At 43.6% G+C, this 14,360-nt stretch overlaps 1 protein-coding gene across 6 annotated transcripts; it reads left to right on the top strand.

Annotated features, from left to right (window-relative positions):
• The first annotated feature begins 814 nt into the window (after window positions 1–814).
• Window positions 815–11,322, top strand: RBM24 (RNA binding motif protein 24). 6 transcript variants are annotated; one of them, XR_001553292.2, is made up of 6 exons: window positions 815–1,358; window positions 1,806–1,929; window positions 2,951–3,005; window positions 3,204–3,280; window positions 3,365–3,495; window positions 9,200–9,308. XR_001553292.2 is itself a non-coding variant. In XM_015854727.2 (5 exons), exons 1-5 carry the CDS (start codon window positions 1,191–1,193, stop codon window positions 9,250–9,252), a joined length of 477 nt encoding a protein of 158 aa, XP_015710213.1. In that variant the 5' UTR covers window positions 815–1,190; the 3' UTR covers window positions 9,253–11,322. The 6 variants fall into 6 exon arrangements, 3 of the variants coding, with proteins under 3 accessions (XP_015710213.1, XP_015710212.1, XP_015710211.1); XR_001553293.2 differs by having other exon boundaries at window positions 3,365–3,479; window positions 9,200–9,305; XR_001553294.2 differs by lacking the exon at window positions 9,200–9,308 and adding an exon at window positions 4,015–8,182 and having other exon boundaries at window positions 3,365–3,479.
• Window positions 11,323–14,360: the final 3,038 nt, after the last annotated feature.

The raw sequence follows: 14,360 nt of genomic DNA, 5'->3' as shown, positions 1-14,360 counted from the left end.
CATACAGGGCCAATATTAGATATGGGGCAAGCAGAGCCCAAGACTATGAGTGATGTCATTATGGGTAACATTTGGTACAAGAGGGACTGAAAAGTTCTTGAAAGTAATTTCTGGAAACCAATGCATTGCTTCTTTTTGTTAAGGACTGAGAACTTCACAGGGAAAATCTAACAGACAAAAGCACTAGGAGAAAGAGAGACTAGTACTTATCAAGGCGTTGTGACCACAAGGGTATGGTTCAGAAGTCCATACACACGTGCACATCTGTTTCTCCAATCTGTAACCTTCCTCCCATCCTTCCTGTCTCCCTGTGAGCCTCCCTCCCCCCCAGCTCCCACAGCCCTCGTGTCCTTTCTTTTGTTCTGCCGCATCCTTCTCAGTGCAGCACAGGGCCGAGGCAGCAAGAGAAGAGGAGGGAAGCAGCTTTACCAATTGCATTGGCCTTTCGTACAGAACAATAACCACCAGCCCCACAATAACAGTAGTAGTGGAAATGCTGCCGGGCTCCTGCTTTTCCAGCTCGGGGTGTAAGGCAGGTGATGCGGCTGGGGGTCACCACCGGCATTTGGGTTGGGATATAAGCATCTGGGGGCTGCCAGCTCGCAGCGGTGACCACACAACCCCACCGGCGCTGCTTATATACCCAATCCCGGGTCAAAGCAGCCTGGGGGCACGCGCAGCCTCCCTGCCAGGCCCATCGGCGGCAGCTCCTGTCCCGACGGCATCCAGCTGTTGCCGCCAGATGTGTGCCAGCCCCGGCCGGGCCGCGGCCGAGCGCAGGGGCCGCCCCGCCGCCGTCCCCGCCCCTGCGGGAGGAGGAGGAGGAACCGAGAGTGCCCGACCCGGTGGCTTTTAGGGGGGGGAGGCCACTCGCTGCTTAGCGCTCCTCCACCCGCCGCCGCTCCGCCGGGCTGGCCACTGCCCGGCCGCTGCCCCTCCCGTCCCCGGCACCTACCTCGAGCTCCCCCGCGGGCTGCGGGGCTCAGCAACTCGGAGCAGGAGGCAGCTGGGCGGGCAGAAGCACCGGGGAGTCGCGCCGTGACCGGGTGGCGGGGGGAGACGGGAGGCAGAGAGGAGGAAAAAAAAGGCAAGAGAACAGCGAGGGCTGACTCTGGGAGCGGGTCTCGGCGCCCAGGACCCGCACGCCCCGGCGGCCACGCGTGGGTGCAGAGCTCAGGGCCGCGCGGAAGATGCACACGACGCAGAAGGACACCACCTACACCAAGATCTTCGTCGGGGGCTTGCCCTACCACACCACCGACTCCAGCCTGCGCAAGTACTTCGAAGTCTTCGGGGACATCGAGGAGGCGGTGGTGATCACCGACCGGCAGACGGGCAAATCCCGGGGATACGGCTTTGTAAGTGCGGGGACGGCTGCGGACGCCGTAGGGAGAAACTTCTGCGGGGGTCTCTGCGTGGGGAGCGGGAGGGTTTGGAGGATCTTCCTTTCTTTCTTTTTTTTTTTTTTTTCCTATTCTTTTTTTCTTTTTCTTTTCTTTTCTTTCTTTCTTTTTTTTTTTTTTTTCCTTCCCCCTCCCTGCTGGGCACTTCGGAGAGAGGCGGGGGGAGGATTACTGAAAAAGGAGATGGAGGGCGAATCCCGTCGCTTCTCGCCCAGCCTGTTGCTCCCTGATACGGCCGCACTGGGGGTTATCTCAGTTATACCCGTCGCGCCCTCGGCGGCTGCCGGCTGCCCCGGAGCAGCAGAGACGGGCGGGGGGGAGCCCCGGGCGGCTGCCTCGGGGCGGGGGGCTTCTCCCAGCTACCCCGAGGGAGAGATCTAACGCAGAGCCTCGCCCCTGAAGGTCACCATGGCCGACAGAGCCGCTGCCGAAAGAGCGTGTAAGGACCCCAACCCCATCATCGATGGTAGGAAGGCCAACGTCAACCTGGCGTACCTGGGTGCCAAGCCGAGGATCATGCAGCCAGGTGAGAATGCGGTCCTGTGCCGATTGTCTGTGTGCACCCCGGGTTCCTGAAAGGAGTTGAACTTTTGGAAAGTAATACTGGGCCACACTTCCCTGTGGCACATTGGGTGGTCAGGTGCACATTTGTCTCTTAAGGCAGAATGTAGTAACTTTGTGGCTATTTGTTTAAACACCGAAAGCAATCTGCGATAAAATATCCCAAGTTTCCCAGGAGGATTTGCACAGTTCAGACTCTTCATCAGCCGTTCCCACTGCTGGGAACGTGGTGGCACTGACCATTTGCAGTATCATTGCAGGGAAAGAGTGGCCTAGGAATGAATCGCTTCCAGTGTGTGCAGCCTTATTAATACAAACAGTATCTTAAAGGAAAGTCCTAAAACAGATGGGAGCTATGAGAAGGATTTTTAAATGAAATAGTGTTTCCCTAGGCCACGTCTGAGCCAGTCTGATGTCCTTGCCACTTCCCAAAGTGCTGCTTTGCACTCAGAGAGCTGCAGGCACAGCGTGTGTGCATGTCCATGCTCTGAAGGTGTTGAGGCCAGGGAGCACTGTGAGCAGTTCAGTGCCCACACCAGAAAGGGATTTTGTGCTTGGGCATTTGGAGAGCAGAAACAAAGTTTAGGATTTGAGCCCCTGCTAAATCCTCACATGGAGAGGGCTCAGGCTTAAATCTGTAAAAGCAGCACAGGTACACGGATGGCTAAAAAGGGCCATATCACCCTTCATAGATTGACATTAAGGACCAGAATGGAGCACAAAATAAAAAGTTAATGAAAACTGTGTGCTTGTTATTTAGCCAGTCATTCTTCTAAACACCACTAGGGAAGCGTGAGCTTCACTGTTTTAATTTCTGTATGGATGTCCGTGTGTGCAGGGACTGATGTATTTTGCTTTCCGGTTTGTGGTTCTCCAGTCTTAGAGACACCATCACTAGAGACTGTTACTCTGCGTTTGTGTGTGTGCATGTGGCAAATAGCCAAAGGAACAATCATACAGAGAATGTGATGTGTTTTCCTTGGTAGGTTTTGCCTTTGGTGTTCAACAGCTTCATCCAGCTCTCATACAGAGGCCTTTTGGGTAAGTCTGTTCAATGGGACCTCAAACAGGGGAGGAGAAATCTTTAAATAAATAAATAAAAGGGAAAGAAAAAGTATGATCCTTGAAGGCCTCAGGCAGTAGCATCCTTATAAACAGCAGCAGTACTGCAGTTCGCAGACTTACAAACGTATGCCTGTAACTGTGCTCTCCTTGTCGGTAATGTTCTGAATGCTGTAGCCGAGTCAAGTTGTGTGGGACGCGTCCCCTCCACCTAAGCAGCCCGGTCCCGTATGACCCTATGATAAAACAAGGAGGTATGACTTTATGCAAGATTGCTGTGCCCAGTTTCTCTTTTTTCAGCTTGACTCAATGTTATTTATCTCTTTCTAATCTGACAGGGATCGTTTACAGTTAAGATAACTGATCAGAAGGATATGATGATAAGAGGTGGAATAGTTCTGTTTGGAATTAAACTCTGTAACCAGTAGACTCAAACACAAACAAGCTAAAATGGTGATTAACGATGCATGTATGTTTTTTTTCATATAGTCAATAGACCTCCGTGTGCTTTTTTTTTTTTTCATTTATTTATTACAGTAATGAAGTGGTGTTGATAGCTAAACTGTGTGCTTTTATTTACTTGAAAGAGCTGTAGTGAAAGTTTGGTGTTTTTTTTGGGGGGGGGGGTTCTTTTTCATTTTGTTTTTGTTGTTGAGGAGTGACTTTGCCATGGGGAGCAAAGGGCCTTTTTTGTTTCCTTGCTTTCAAGCTGTAGCTTGTGACTTTTTTAACCTTATTTTGTAGTGAGTGCTAAATGGTGTGACTTCTTGATCTTTTTTAAGTGAATCAACATATTGCTTGCATGTTTGTAATTTTGAGGGGGGGGGTTGTTCTTGGCAGGGGTGTGGAGCTCCTTATTAACAATGTGCGTCCTGTTGGGCTTTCTAATTGGAGATTTTTTCCTTCAGTCTGACTTTAATACGTAGCACATTTCTCCTTTACTCGACAATACTGTTCCTAAAGTATCCCTAACTCTTGCTTCCTATAGGCATATAATTAGGAGGTGAGATCTACTTGAAACTTCCGATACAGCGTCACTTCACTAACACACACTGGCTGAGAAACTCATTGCAAAATAATGCATTTTGCTAATTAATGAAAAAGCTAACAATAAAGTAGGGAACATGTATCACGACTGTATTTTGTTCCTTTGACTGGAATAGCTTCAGTCTAGTGTACCCAGCTGCTACAGTTTGCTTCATCAAACCTGTAGGTAACTGTTCCCGTCCTCAGAACTAAGTTTACCTAGAAGCTTTATGCACTTTTATAGGAGAGTGTTTGCTCTCCTGACACATTTGGAGAGGTTGTGGAAAACTCTGTCTTTTTTTCCTTCTTCCTCTGCTGTAGTTTGTTTGACTTCTTGGAGGTGTGAGGAGACAGCGGTGTGTGTGCAGTGCTCAGTGCGTGACGCCAGCACTGAGGAGGGCAGGAGGTAGAATGCGTGGTCTGCAGAGCTGTTACAGCCCTGCTGCAAAGAGGAACCAGTGAACTGCCCAGGGACCGGCCATGGAGAGAGTATTTGCTGAGCATAACAGAAAAGGAGAACCTGTGCAATCTGTTGCTTAAAGGACTATGCAAGTGTAGGGCTCCTTCTTGCTTTCCCTATCCCGAGCCAACAATAGATCATTTAAGTCTTGCTTAGGTCAGGGGAATTCTTCCAGCGGGCTGAATAAGGTTTTATTTCTAATGCAAAGTATATAAATCTGAGGAGAGGAATGTTGGTACCAGGGCCATGAATATATCAAATTAGTCATTTTTAATCCTTGCTTTTTGCCTTTCTTTTGCTATATACAGACAAAGGAGATTACTAAATCTGTTTCCCCCTGAAAATTTCCAACAATCTGTGTATTTTCTAAGGGATGTAGTTCAGATTAGGAAGGACAGCATTCATTAGGGTAAATGAAAACCTTCATTCCCTGTTTCCTTGTCATTTCCTTGACAGTTCTGCTGGGCTGTTTCAGTGCTTACTTGAATCTACATTTATTAAGAGCTCACTCAGATGATGCTGCATGGATTGCACTGGAATATTTGGTCACTTTAAAACCTCTCTTCCCCCCCATGCAGTTGCACTTTAAAAAAACTATATTTTACTAATATTCTCTGTTAAATGGATTGTAGTGATGATTCACTACCCACCCTCTGCTAATCCTTACACAGAAACTGCAAGTTTTATTTCATTTTGCTGTTTCCCTATCAATCAGGGCACAGATTAGTAATGTGCTGCTATACTCTGGAATGGTCAGCAGTGTTTTGTCATGGTTGCCCACCTAACAAGCAAGAGTCTGAAAGTAATTGGAGTATGTCAAATTACTTCACTGAAAAGATGCAGAAATACAGTATTCTAAATTAAATACAACATTTATTGAAGTGGAGGGAGCTAGCAACTAGGTTAGCTTCAATGCATGAAAGAAGCTGTTTGGTCACCAGGACTGGTTATCTACAGCTCTGTTTTCAGAGTTGTTTATTGAAATACTGCCTCTGAATTCAATAGGAATTTAAGGAGAGGGAAAAATAACTTTGCCTCCTAAAATGGGTTTTCTCACTTTGCTTACACAATTTTTGTTTCAATATTGGTAGAAAATTATGGGGTTATGCAGAGGGACTGGTGTAGGATAATACATTACTCAAAGTTTATCCCTTTATTGTTTCCTAGAACTTGTAGTACCTCAATCACAATGAGGACATTCCTATTCCCACTCTTTTTAGTAAGACCAGAGTTAAATCCCAAGTTGATAAGCTGATACTGCCTGCTTGTTACTGTCTTCTGTAGTTCCATCTATTGTTAGGCACTTCTGCCTTCCTTAAGAGAGGAGAAGCCCTCTCTTAGTTTGTGATCAGGAGACCTGTGTAGCATTAGACTACTCCTAACCTAGGGAACCTAGGGAACGAAGCCAGAGCAGTCAGAAGTGAATCCACATAATGCTAAATGTCCTCTTGCTGTTATCAGGCAAGTTCAAAATTCAAAAGGGAGCACCTTAAGGGTAAGCCTTGATGCTTCTGTGACCTATTTTTATTATCAGGAAAGCTGTTCATTGACTAAATTCTACTTGGTAGTTATGCTCACAAAACCTGACCCTGTTCTGAAGCAAAACATGTCATTCAAAGTTAAATTAACCACCTTCTCAATTGTGTAGTGTAGAGATTTCAATTATGTGTTACTAAGGCTGAATTTCTGCATGACACAGCTCTCTGCATTAGTCTAAACTGTCCTTTCCTTTTAAACAATTAGCTGTCACTTTATTATTGCTTATAGGATTATTTTAGGAGGTCTTAGTTAAAAACACATCTTCTGTTATAACAACAGGGGAAGTTGTAAGGCTCACAGCAGGTGTGGATGTCATTTCATTTTGAATATCCCAAAGCTAGAGTTGCTGGTGAAGTTAAATGTGGCTTTCCTTTTCCTTTAGTGCAAGAGCTTAATACAATGAATATGTGTTCCAAAATAAAAACTAAAGTCAGGAAAGAAAGCTCAAACCATGTGCAGTTCCCACACTCTTACTTTCAAGAACAAAGCAGCAGCTTTTTACTCAAAGTTACTGACACTAAGGATATCCAGCACTATTAGGCACTGCTTTTTCAACTTCTGACCCGGCAGAGCACTAAAAGCAGTTAGGTTCTGAATGGCCGGGGTATACACGTGCTGGCCTCTGCAGTAGGTAGAAATTTACTTTGGCCATATAAAGCCGTTTCACTCGACTCAAAACAGTTGTAGCATGACAGATGATCAAAAATAGCTCCAGCGCAGCTTACGCTGTCAATCACCATGTGTGAAATGGCATGGTGGTGAGGAGCCTGCCCAGGGTTTATGTTTGTTGTAGGGTAAGATGTGGCAAATGGGTAATGTTTCATAACTTTACCACCTGTTAGTTTCTTGGCTTAATAAAACAAGTCACAAGAGTTTAAGTGGGAGCACATGTATCTTTCTGTCTTGTTCAAGGATCTGATCGAGTGTCCTAATGTCCTAAGAAAATTCTAGTAACATCAGTTTAAGACAACACAAGCAATTAGATAAGACTTTTTGCTGTGCCATTTCTGTTAGAATTATTCTATTTCATAAATGCCGTATGTGAAAATTACTGTGATGTTGAATGGACTCTTGCATGATGCAGAAGAGGCTCTCAGTGACTTTAAAGCTGCTTTTACTCCTCTTTACTTAATACTTAAAAAAACCCCATGATGTTATATTTATTGAGATTGTTCTTGGCTGGTGACCAATACAAAATGCATGTTCTCGCTCATCCATCTTGTATGGGGAGCTCAGGTAATGATGTGTATTTAAATGCACAGAGCCAGCTTAAATATGCTTCAAATGCAGTTCTGGCTAGTCACGTCATAAATTAGGTGAGTTTTAAAAACGCAACTTATTGTTAAATCTTATGTTTTCTTTCCCTTCCCACCCCTATTTGTCATTCTTTTTTTTTTTTTTTTTTTTTTTTTTCCCATTCCTCCCTTCATCCAGTAGCAAGTGAATTCCATTGACACGTTGGTTTTTTTATGATTGTGGTGCTCCTGTTTCACGCCACTGGGCTCTTCTTTTTCTTAAAGAAGAAAACCAGGCTGTTCCAAAGTCTGGTTTTCATGTATGTCATACTGTTTCTTTGCTATGAATCTAGGTGACAGTGTCCCTTCTGACTGAAATGCTTCCTTGTTGATCATTTAAGTAAATCTTGATGTCATTTTAAAAATTAAAGAACCAAAAAAGCTTTCCATTAGAACTTGCAGTTGGAGGGCAGATTGTACTACTGCAGGTTGCATCTATGCTACAGTGCACTAAAAGGCTGGTGCAGTCTTCAGAGTTGTCTGTAAAAGTAAATTGCATTATTAAATAGTAGTAAATTTGCACGAGCAGTTTTACATGCATTTATAAAGATTCTCTGTCTGGAAATGAGTTCCAAACGTGAAGGACTTCTCAGTGGAAATCCAGACGCAAGACAGAGTTATGGATTTTAAGTGAAAATTATATCAGATGCATCCTTTAAAAAAACTGCATTGTGTGAGCAAACATAACTTTAAGATGAATTTGTGTATACGCTTCTTTTGTGGAGAAGACGGGAAAGTGTGTGTACTGATTTGTTCAGAATGGTTACTGCTTAAGCCATAAATCTGTTTGCTTTTTTTAATTTATTTTTTATTTTTGCTTTATTTTATTTATTTATATACAGTTTTTGCTTTTGTTAAGCACCAGATCTATTTAGACTCAATCCTATTCCCACCTTCCAAAAAAACTCTATGCTGTATGTCTTGCATAGAAATAAACAAGCTGGCACAAAACAGGACAGCAGTGGCCTGATAATCAAACAGGTTTGACCCTTGTGTCCTTATGAACTTTTTAAAAGTGTGATGCACATGTACTTAGGAGTCACTGTTATGGATTTTAATAGCATCTATGTAGCTTCCCTCAATGGCCTCTTGTGACGGAGTGAGCTGCACTATAGTTCGTTTGGAAAGTGTGATTCTTGCTGTGTTTACCACACTTGTGATCTTTATTTAAACTCCTTTGTCGCCTGTGTTGTTGGTTTTTTTTTTTTGTTTTTTGTTTTTTTTTCTTATTTTTAATAAGGGTGACTGAGGTTGCAGAGAAATTAATGTGTGCTGAGTCTGCATAGCAACTTAAGTAGGGTTGCCACAATACACTTTTCTTTCCTGCTCCCTCCAGAACACTTTACCTAAAGTTAGCGTTAAGCCATGTTGTTGCCTTATTGGCTATTGTCAAACTCATGGCAGCGAGGCTGTCAAACCGCTGTGTTACTAATAATAACAGTACTCACAGGAAATAATTTCACTAAGAGTCAAGCAGTTCGGTGAGAAGCAGGATCATGAAAACCACTTGAGGTGTTTTGAAAAACAAATGCTGCAATCAAGCTTGCTCCTTCAGAGTTGCCTTAAACTGACATCAGTAATCCCAGTCCTTCTAAAGGGTTTAATAACATCCCACGTAACATCCTTGAGAGACATTAAACACTCCTGTTTAACTTGGCTATAAGGCTGTGCTTCAGAGCAACGCACATTTTCAGGCCGACAAACAGATCACCGGTCTGTTCCACCTAGTTATTGTGGCAACCCTATGCACATAACAACAACTAAATTGAGTTTGTCTGACTTCGGAGTATGGATATGACTCTTTGGCGCTCACTCGCCTACCACCTCTGACTCCCTCTCCCATCTTTCAACAGGATCCCAGCTCACTATGTCTATCCACAGGCTTTTGTGCAGCCCGGAGTGGTAATTCCTCACGTTCAACCTGCAGCAGCCGCTGCTTCTACTACGCCCTACATCGATTACACCGGAGCTGCCTACGCCCAGTACTCGGCCGCTGCGGCCGCCTATGAGCAATACCCGTACGCCGCCTCTCCGGCCGCCGCTGCTGGCTACGTGGCGGCAGGGGGCTATGGCTATGCGGTGCAGCAGCCCATCACCGCAGCAGCACCGGGGACGGCGGCTGCGGCAGCTGCGGCTTTTGGCCAGTACCAACCCCAACAGCTGCAGACAGATCGTATGCAATAGCAGATGGACTCCCAAGGGAAGCTCGTTCTTTCTCTTCCTCTTTTTGGCCTTCCAGTATAAGTAGTTAATCAGAGACAATTGATGTTAACTAAGGAGCTTTAAGGAAAGCGATGCTATTGCGAAACTAAAGAGTTTTTATTCCACTGTCTTCATACAGTATGCATCCAAACCTTGTTGTTAGAGGGGAGGGGTAGTGCGGCATGGCTAGTTTCAAGTATCGATCCAGAAGAAAATGAGAAAAATATACTGTACTGTCATGAAAGAGTGGCAGGAGTAGCAATGGGACTTCACATTTTAAAAGAAACAAGAACCAAAAAAGCAAAGGTATATTTTTTACAGTATCAGGGAAGCTAAACTGCCTTTTATAAGTGAGAATGTGGTATTCAAAAAGTTCGAACCAGGGGAAAAAAACTGAGTCAGCAATATGTAACCTTTATCCATTTTAAGAGGAAACAAGCTTAAAGCACTGATTGTCCTTTGTAGCTTTCAGAAGCTGTCTTCGTGAGATAGCATCTTCCCACTGTTTCACTAACGGGCATCGAACAACCCAAGGAAGATGGCCTGCTAGTAAGATGGCGGACAGGCACCAAAGTTATTTTCTTATCTGTCCTCTGGATGAGTGGAACTATGGAGCAAGTGATGTGGAAGTAAGGGGTGCAACAGCTGTAGAGACAATCAATAACACAGACAGTTCTGGACAGAACACATCACTCATGCTCATGTGATGAGCTTGTCACATCCTAATCCCTCGCCCCATCCTGTTTCACTTTTGGGAAACTTTAACTGCTGGTGTCAGCTATTCTGATTCTAAAATAGGATCAGCCCTTTACTACAACAGCCTTCTCTTTCTATTTATTGCATCTATTCGTAACTTGTGAATAAAGGCAGGAAGAAGCTTAATGAATTAAAACTTTTAAGAACTGTTTTAAGGGAATTTTCTTTTCTGAAACCATTTGTACGATTTTAATATCTATTTCAGGACTATATTTAAAATATTTATTAGTGAACGTACATTACACAAGGCAACTTTTGTTACCAAGACTGCAGTTCTTGAAGGGTTAATGGTATGTGATTTATACTGTGCCTTAATTGTTATGCTATTTAAAAAGAAATATTTATTTTGAAAGTTTTACTATGCTGTGCTCTAAAGAAAGCAACTTTAGATGTGACACTGTAAAATTATGTATTCATCTCATGGCATAAATTATTTAGTAGACTTAGATGTAGCATATTAAATATTAACCTAATTAACTAAGGATGTTGACTTGGATTTATTTAAATTCAGTATGTGCACTGTATGAGGGTACTCTTAAATTAACACTTTTTTTTTTTTTTTTTTTTAGGTTTTTACATTAAATATTGCTAGTTCATTCTTTTTCCCTCTAATAGTTCTTCATGTAGACCTCTCAAGTACATTAGTGCAGTTTTCTCACTCATCTGTATGTAGACTGACTATTTTTCCCTTTGCTAGGAAATGCTGCTTTACATTGTCCTGTGAAACTACAATACTTGCAATTTTTATTATTGACCGAAATGGAATTTAATATTTTACACTGTATTGGATTTTTTTATACTTGAACAATTTCATACAAGGGAAGACAGGATAGCATTTTTATGGACTTTTATCCAATGTCACTGGATTTATTTTAAGTATTCTGAGTACTAGCCAGTGTTACAATGTAGACATGACTCTTCTGTGCAGGTTATTTATTCAGTATGTATATTGCTTTACAACATTTCAGATCTTTTAATCAATTCACTCATATTAAAAACAATAAAAAATGTTGTCGCATCCTGTCTCTCGATGTTTTTGCTCAAATTGTCTTACATCTTAGCTGGCTAAAATTGAGGGCCAACCTTTTATATAATCTTCCTGGTCTGTGGGGTGAAGAGCACTATATGCAGTGTCCTTAAGTGTACAAACTGCAAACTGTGTTAAATGGAAGAAACTCTACAGAGAAAAGGGAGAAGATCCATCCTAAGAGTTATCGTAAAATAAATGTGGGTAGAAGGGACTTTGGAAAGTCATCAAATCCCAGACCAGGTTGCTTATGTCTTTGTACAGTTCAGTCTTAAAATCCTCCATTCAGAGACTGCAAAACCCCACTAGATGAACCATTTTGCTACCTAGTTGTCCACATAGTACTTTTTTTTCCCTTTATCTAGCCCAAGCCTCCCTGATTATTTATGACCTTCATCTCTCATTCTTTGGCAGAGAGCCCAACCTTATCTTCTCAGTAACCTCCACTTAGCAACTGGAAAGTTGCCATTCTCTTCTGTGGGCTGGACAAACCCCATTGCCCAAGCCTCTGCTCTTAAATTTCATGCTTCAACCCCCAGCCATCTTTCTGTTCTTCTGATGGATTCATTAGGGTTTATCAAAAGCTTTCATACGCTCGGGAAATCAAGACTGGACTTACTCTGCCAGATGTGGCCTAATGAGCACTGAGTGAAAGGGAATTACCAGTTCCCTTCATCTGCCACCTGTGCTGCTGTTCACAATGTACAATGGCCAGGGTTTGCCATTAACTCACACAAGGCCTTGCATGCCCTTTCCAGCAGGACTGTTATCAAGCCTGCCATGCCTTAGTTTGTGTAGGGTCCTAGACCATCTGAGGTTCAGGATATTATATTTGTCCACAATGAATTTAATGGGGCTCCTGTTGGCCCTATCCTCTAGCAAACGTGAATCTATGAATGGCAGTCCTGATCTCAAGCACATCAACTACATCATCCGTTTAGTATCATCAGTGATAGCCTGAAAGTACTGCATACTGCCTCTGCATCTAGGTCATTGACAAAGGCATCAGACAGGATGATCCCCGTGGAATTCAATTTGTAACCAACTTTCAGGCACAGCCCTTCTGAACATCAGAATCCTGGTCAGGATTTTGCCCATACAGACTGAAACATATAAAATTGGATGCAAGGATTCTTTGTGCAACTGCACAAAAAGCATTGCTAAACTCAAAGTAGATCTCTACTTTCCCCTGAATAGGAATGTCATCCACAACGAAGTCATTTAGTCATAGGAGGCATTCAGTTTGGTCTGTCACAATTTACCCTTGTAAATCCATGCTGTCTCTTCCCAATTACTACCTTCTTCTTCATGTGCCAATAAATGACTTCTAGCATTGCCTGCACTGTGACTGTCCCAGAGACTGACTGTCCTACGGTTCTCTAGATTCTACTTGCCCCTGCCTTTCTCCAGGAATGCAGATCGTGATCTCAGTACCCTTCCAAAGAGAGTAAGCAGCCTCACAGTGACAACATCTGGTTCTTCTATTACCCATAGCTGCAGTTCATCTGGGAAGTGGCAGGAACCATATAATGGAATCATAAAATCATGGTGCAAGAGACCTTAAAGACTATCCAGTTCCAACCCCCTTGCCACAGACAGGATTATCACCAACTAGATCAGGCTGCCCAGGGTCTCATCCAACCTAGCCTCTGTGGATGGGGCATCCTCAGCTTCACTGGGTAACCAGCAACCATGGCACACCAACCTTTTGAGTAAAAATATTCCACCCAATACATTATCTAAATCTCCCCTCTTTTAGTTCAAAACCATTCTCCCTTGTGCTATTACTATCACAATGTGTAAAAAGTTGGTCACTCCTATTTTTAAGCTCACTTCAAGTACTGGAAGGCTGCAGTGAGTGAAACCTGAGCCTTCTCTTCTCCAGACCAAACAAGCCCAGCTCCCTCAACCTGTATTTGCAGGAGAGATCCTCCTCTGATCATCTCTGTGTCCCTCTTCTGGACCTGCTATAACAGGTACACATATTTCTTGTGCTGGGGGCCCCCAGTTCTCCAGGTTTCACAAGGGCAGAGTAGAGGAGGATTACCACCTCCAGCCCAGGATACACTTGGCTTTCCAGGCTACAAGCATAAATTGTTGGCTCACATGAAGGTTTTCATCCAACAGGGCCCTTTAGTTCTTCTCTGTAGGGGTGCACTCAGTGAGTTCTCCTATACTGTACACATAACTGGGATTGGTGCAACCCAAGTACAACACCTTGTACTTGGCCTAGTTGAACCGCATCAGGTTCTTGTGGGCTCACTTTTCAAGCACCTTCAGGTTCCTTTGGATGGCGTTCCTTCCTTCTATTGCATCAATTGCACTACTCAGCTTAGTGTGTGTCATCAGAAAACTTGCCAAGTGTATACTCAGTCCCACTATTCAGCTCGGTGACAAAGGTGCTGAAGAGCACTGACTGTAAGAAATACCTCTGAGAGACACCACTCAACACTAGCCTCCACCTGGACATAGAGCCATTGACTGCAATCCTCTGGCTGTGACCATCTACCCAATTCCACTTTCTACTCTCTTCTACCATTTCCTCTTCATGGTCTTCCCTAGATAAGGTTTGTCCATTGGACATAGTATCAATTAAGAATTAAAACCAGACATACTTCTGGAAGGAAGGAGAGCACAGATGGCTCATGAAAATATGTGGTACAGTAATATCTTACTCAAGTGAGGATAAAGAAGACATCTTTACCCTACACAGATACACTCCTGCCAACCCTGGGACCTTCTCTGTTCTCCATTCAGAGATGACTGATAGCCCAGGGTGGGGGGTGATGGGAAACGAATGCTGCCCTGGACAGGGGCTGTGTTGAGGTAAGCCACAACAGGGACAGATTAAGCTTATGATTCAATTTATAAAGTCAGTTGTATGCTGGCTCTGTAACTTGACAATTTAAATAACTTCAGCAAAAATGTAAATGTGCAAGTTCTACTAGCAAACCCAGCTTTGGACATACAACACAAATGCTACCTTATTCTTGATAAATGTGTAGATGAACTGGCCTCTGGATATAAAG

The sequence above is a fragment of the Coturnix japonica genome, chromosome 2 (genome assembly GCF_001577835.2).
Source record: "Coturnix japonica isolate 7356 chromosome 2, Coturnix japonica 2.1, whole genome shotgun sequence".
NCBI lineage: Eukaryota > Metazoa > Chordata > Aves > Galliformes > Phasianidae > Coturnix > Coturnix japonica.
The sequence above is the reverse complement of the archived record's forward strand: the minus strand, read 5'-3'. Positions and strand labels throughout refer to the sequence as shown.

Excerpts from the sequence above, each read along its gene's own strand:
- RBM24 (XM_015854725.2), top strand. The coding sequence starts at position 1,191 with ATGCACACGACGCAGAAGGACACCACCTACACCAAGATCTTCGTCGGG. Across the intron at positions 1,930-2,950 it reads GCCGAGGATCATGCAGCCAG|GTTTTGCCTTTGGTGTTCAA; the intron begins GTGAGAATGCGG and ends TTTCCTTGGTAG. Across the intron at positions 3,006-9,199 it reads CTCATACAGAGGCCTTTTGG|GATCCCAGCTCACTATGTCT; the intron begins GTAAGTCTGTTC and ends ATCTTTCAACAG.